Below are 5,079 nucleotides of genomic sequence, written 5' to 3'. Positions count from 1 at the left end.
TTTTTTTTCTAATCTTCAGCATCTCAGAATATCATCATTGGCTTTTCACAATCAACAGAACATGAGGAACCTAACAGAGGGAATTACCAGTTCTAAAGTTACTATTTTGAAATTTAGGTTATTTATAGCTTCTAATAGAGCTTTCCTCTTTCCCCTCTGAACAGGGCATGTCCTGCTCAATATGCTTCCAGCCCTCATGCCTATCAAAGCACCATCCCATCTCCAGGCCACTGTTTGAGGCTGCATTTTCTGATGCATACATTGGTGTTATTGGATGGAAACAATTTCTCTGCAGTCTATTCTAATTCCTTTCAAACCCAAGGCTGATGATGAGCTCACTTTGTTCAGAAATAAGGCCCCTACATTATATGACTTCTAAACCAATCAAGCCTTAGTTATGTCAGGAATAAAAAAGGAAACAAAAGAAAAGAAACCAGCAACAAAATATAAAGCTAGGATGGTTATGATTTTTCTTTCAGAAACTTCTGTTATATTTCTGGGAATTCAGCCTGAGAATTTCAGTGTAGTATGTTTTTATTAACATTCTGTATAAAACAATTCATAGCTTTTGGTCATAGCAATGTGAAAATGCAACTAGAAACACAGTCTTGTACCCAATGAATTGATTTACGCTTATGTCATATATATAGTTCATTTGTTCACATGATTTCTAGCTGGATTCAGCCAACAGTCCAGAAAGTCTGTTACAAAGGTCAGGCTGCATGAATGAGGGGCTCAGGTTGAAACAGGAATAAATTTGATGGACTTGGAAGATTTAGGTGAGTCCTTCCAAGTGCCCACACTGTTTGTCGGGCTTCGGTTGTTAGTGTAAGAAGTCTGTCTTCTGCTCACACTGTCAGAATCTTCTTTATTGAATGTTGGCTTCATGTTTTGGCAGCATGGGAAACTTTGGACACAGTCTTGCAGAAGGTGGCCACTAAAAAACATGTATATCCAGGGGTTGCAGCAACTATTCAAGGAAGCCAGTAATGCAGTGATGGTGATGGCCGGGTTTTCCGACTCTGTATAAAAAAGCATAAGGGGAGATTATTCAATAGTCAAAATTGAAGTAACTAAGCACTAGATAAACTGATTTTTCTATTGACTAATGAAAGGAGAGAAAAAGTTATGGGTTAATATAGAAAATGAACTCTTTTGTTTATCAATCAGGGAACTAGGTGGCATATGGAAATAGCTTGGTTATAAAATACTTTCATAAGCAAGATGTCTTGAAATTAATTCAAATATTTTAAAACACTGTTAAAATATTTAAGCAGAATAAGTGAGACTTTCAAGAGGTTAAGAATACTAATTTATTTTTTTAATTTTGTATCCTTTATACTCACAGTAGTATGTACTAATGGACACAGCCCTTATAGAACGACTGCAATTTCAATGACATTTCAAGAGTTTATAACCACATACATCAAATTGTATTCATCCCAATAACTTAGGCAAAAGTATGACATAATGGGCCATGTTTAGTGTTTTAAATTTTTTAATATTAAACATATTCTTGTAAAAAGAAAGCTATCCAGAAGAGAATAGTAGTTAAAATAGATCCCTGAAGGATGCAATATTTAGTTGTTTTTCTTTGGTTAATTAGAAAATTGTTTTGATTTTATGAGAAAACCATCTTTGATTGTGGTTTGAACAATTAAATTATGTTATTAAAAACAGCTGAATTAGAAAACCCCCAACAGGCTTTTGAAATATTTTGTGTTAATTTGCATTGGCAAACTAAATACATATTATAACACTTCACAGTAGAACTATTACACTGGTAGTATGCCTTTTCTAAAGTTAAGAATAATCAGCAAGCACTGACTTTTCCTTGATTATTAAATATAAGCCTGAGTCTTCTCACTCTTGTTATGCCAGAATAAATGGCAGGTTATTTATTTACTCATACTTTGTGCTAAGATGCTATACTATTAAAGGTGATCATGATCTATGGCTGACTGTATTCAAAAAGAATGAAAATCATCAACATGCCTACCTACACAAGAGTGAAGAAGTTTTTAGTAATCATGTCTAAATCCTGACAAAGTAATAATTAGACTGAATTTTTTATTTGATTGGCAATAATTAAGAGGCTGCTAAGATCAAGCAAGATAGGAAATAGTAGGTAAGCCAAAAATATAGCACTTATGTGTATTTTTTATTGGTAATATTATAGTCATGCAAGAATTTTCATTCGTTTGAATTAAATTCACTCTCAAATGTTTTATTGGCACATATAACTCCTAACGTATATCACATATACGCCCTACCCCAATCTCAAATAACAAAAGAAGACAATTCTTCCCAGATACCTATTTCCTAACTACAGGTGTTGTTGGTAATATTCCTGTAATATATTTGATTTGAAAGGTTTTTTTTTCTTACCAAAAGGAAATATTTTTTTCAAGATACAATATTAAATCATTCTTTTGGGGGGTAAATTCTTGTGAAGTTAGTTTTTCTAGTTTGTGAAGGAATTAAAATCAAACAAGCTAGTAGGTGTAGAGTACATTCTCGGGAAACTACTGCAAGGGTGGCATGAGGTGTATAGCTGTGTGGTCAGGTTATTGCTGAAAGACTGATTAAGTAGCCTAACAAATTGAGTATATCAATAATGCTACTTTGAAATGCCAGGGGGGAAAAAAGTGTTAAAGTAATTGTTAGAAAAGCATTAAAAGGTCATGATAAGCAATGGAACACTAGCTAAATGCCAAATTGGAATTGACTTAGGAATCTTTCTTCCGAAGAATATGTCCGTTTTACCCTTGCCCTTGGGGCATTTCTATAAAAAATGTTATATTCATTGTGATACTTTTCATAAACTAGCAAACAGTAGTCATGACAGTAAAAATATATTCCTGAATCCAATGGACTTGAAAGCAGGGTATTAACACAGCGATTAGGGATTGGCAACATGTCATTCTGTTTTGCAGTTGTGTGGCTAACTCTAGGGCACAGCTTCTGAATTTGTGGTCTTAGGATCATTGCGCACTACAAGTGGAGTTTCCTGGACCCTATTGCAGAGCTACCGAATCAAAATGTCTGGGGTGGGGACCCCAGGAATTTGCCTTTTTGATAATTTCGCCCAAGGTGTGATTCTTATGCACAGAAGTTTAAGACCTACTTACTGCCTTAGAGGATATTATGAAAAGACAACCCACCACCACGGCCCTATCCCAGCACCTTCCTCCATTTTCCCGACACCTACCGATCCAGGCGAATTTCTCATCCCAGACAGACCACATCTGGATGATGAAGAAGGGCGCCCAGCAAACGATGTAAGCCGTCACGATCACGAAAGTCATCTTCACCGTGCGGATCTTGGCGCGGGAAATGGTCTTCACGCTGCTGACACAGGGCTCGAGCAGAAGTCCGTTGTGAAAAGCGCCCCCGGCCCCCTCGGCGCCCTTGCCTTGGCGTGACGCCGTTTTCCCGCGGACGTTGCGCCAGATGTGGTAGCAGATGAAGCCATAGCAGGTGCCCAGGATGACCACAGGTGCCACGAAGATGCTGCCGGTCATCCAGGTTACGTAGGCGCGGGAACCCCAGGGCTGGATGAAGGTGGCCCAGCAGTCGTAGGCCTTGGTGACGTTGTTCACCTCGACCATGGAGAAGACGAAATACTGCGGCGTGCTCAGCACAAAGCTGAGCACCCAGGCAGCAGCGATCATGAGGCGCGAGCGGCGCGCCGGCTGCTGCAACGTCTTCAGCGGGTGGCACACGGCGATGTAGCGGTCGGCGGTCATGACCACCAGCATGTAAGCCGACACAAACATGACGAACACCTGCAGGTGCTTCACCACACGGCACAGCCCGTCGGGTCCTCGGAAACGGTAGGTGATGTCCCAGCACAGCTGCGGCAGCACCTGGAGAAAAGCGACGGCCAGGTCGGCCAGGCTGAGGTGACGGATGAAAAGGTGCATACGGGACGTCTTGCGAGGCGTGCGGTGCAGCGCCAGCAAGACACTACTGTTACCCAGCACGGCCACCACGAAAGTCACGGCCAGCACAGCGATCTCCAGTTTGGCCAGCTCCTCATTGCGCACGTCCCTCTGGGGACCTCCACCTTCCCCGAGCGCCTCCGTTTCCCGGCTAGCATTAGCCCCTCTGGTGGCCAGAGGCCACCACCGGCTGGAGTTACCCGCGGACCCCGCTTCGGGGACTCCGGCAAAACGCATGCTGTCCATGCAGCGCCTTCTCCGTCTCCGCGGAGTCTCGCTCCCTTACCGCCTCCGCTGGCGTGGGCTTTTTGTCCGATGCTTTCTCTCCTTCCCCGCACTCGCCGCTCGCGGGGGTCCACTTTCCCTCCTGCCGGAGTCTCCCGGCGCAGCGTCCCACCCGCCGACTGAGCTGCTCTCGGTCCCGCCGTCGCCCCCTTTCCCTTGTCTACCCTTCCTCAACTCAGGCGAAGCTGGGGAGGCGCGCTCCGAACCTCTGTAAACATTGGGCTCCGAACTCAATGATTTGGGCAGCGTTTGTTTCCCCAGAAGGCGCTCCCTTTCGCCCCAGTGGTTGGAAACTGCTCCGTGCCTACTTTCCCGATCTTCTTACCCCCTCCCCCGGAGGTTGTTTATTTTCCCCTCCTTACGTCGGCGATTTGTCCTCTTTGCATCACTGCTGCAGAGGTGGGGCTGGGAGACTCGCTGCTTCCTTAGCGTAATAGGCGGAATCCTGGCGCTTTCCCGCCCTCTTCCAAAAAAACTTGGAGAACTGGACGCATCGTGCCTCTTCTGGGCTTACCACCATTTGCTCAAACCTCCCTCAATAACCACTTTAACCCCGCATTTGACTTCAACAGACACAGTCAACGCGGTACCTAAAAATCCCAAGTCCACCACCGTGCCGGCGCGCTCTTGCACCTGAAATTGGCGCACGCCCCCACCCCCTTCAACTGGGGTTTCTCCCTCCTCCTCGCGCCTGTCCATCCCGGGGCAACCAGACAGGCTAATTTTATTCCCAGGGCAACTTGGCTACAGGGGTTCTATCTCTCCCTGCCTCGCTCCTCCCCACCTTCCTCTTCAGGGTAACATCTGGGTGACTAAAGAGTGCTCTGTCCCTGTCATTTTTTTGATGCTT

General features: G+C 44.2%; 1 protein-coding gene across 1 annotated transcript; it reads right to left on the bottom strand.

The window, feature by feature from the left end:
- Positions 1-516: 516 nt before the first annotated feature.
- AVPR1A (arginine vasopressin receptor 1A) lies at positions 517-4,577 on the bottom strand. Its single transcript, XM_019634471.1, has 2 exons — positions 3,212-4,577; positions 517-1,022 (listed from the first exon to the last, which is right to left on the bottom strand). The coding sequence occupies exons 1-2, from the start codon at positions 4,188-4,190 to the stop codon at positions 736-738; spliced, it is 1,266 nt and encodes a 421-aa protein (XP_019490016.1). The 5' UTR covers positions 4,191-4,577; the 3' UTR covers positions 517-735.
- Positions 4,578-5,079: the final 502 nt, after the last annotated feature.

This window comes from Hipposideros armiger, unplaced genomic scaffold (genome assembly GCF_001890085.2).
Source record: "Hipposideros armiger isolate ML-2016 unplaced genomic scaffold, ASM189008v1 scaffold_1693, whole genome shotgun sequence".
NCBI lineage: Eukaryota > Metazoa > Chordata > Mammalia > Chiroptera > Hipposideridae > Hipposideros > Hipposideros armiger.
Note: the sequence above shows the minus strand (reverse complement) of the source record. Positions and strands in the feature narration are given on the sequence as shown.

Excerpts from the sequence above, each read along its gene's own strand:
- AVPR1A (XM_019634471.1), bottom strand. The coding sequence starts at position 4,190 with ATGGACAGCATGCGTTTTGCCGGAGTCCCCGAAGCGGGGTCCGCGGGT. Across the intron at positions 1,023-3,211 it reads TGAGAAATTCGCCTGGATCG|AGTCGGAAAACCCGGCCATC; the intron begins GTAGGTGTCGGG and ends TTTTTTATACAG.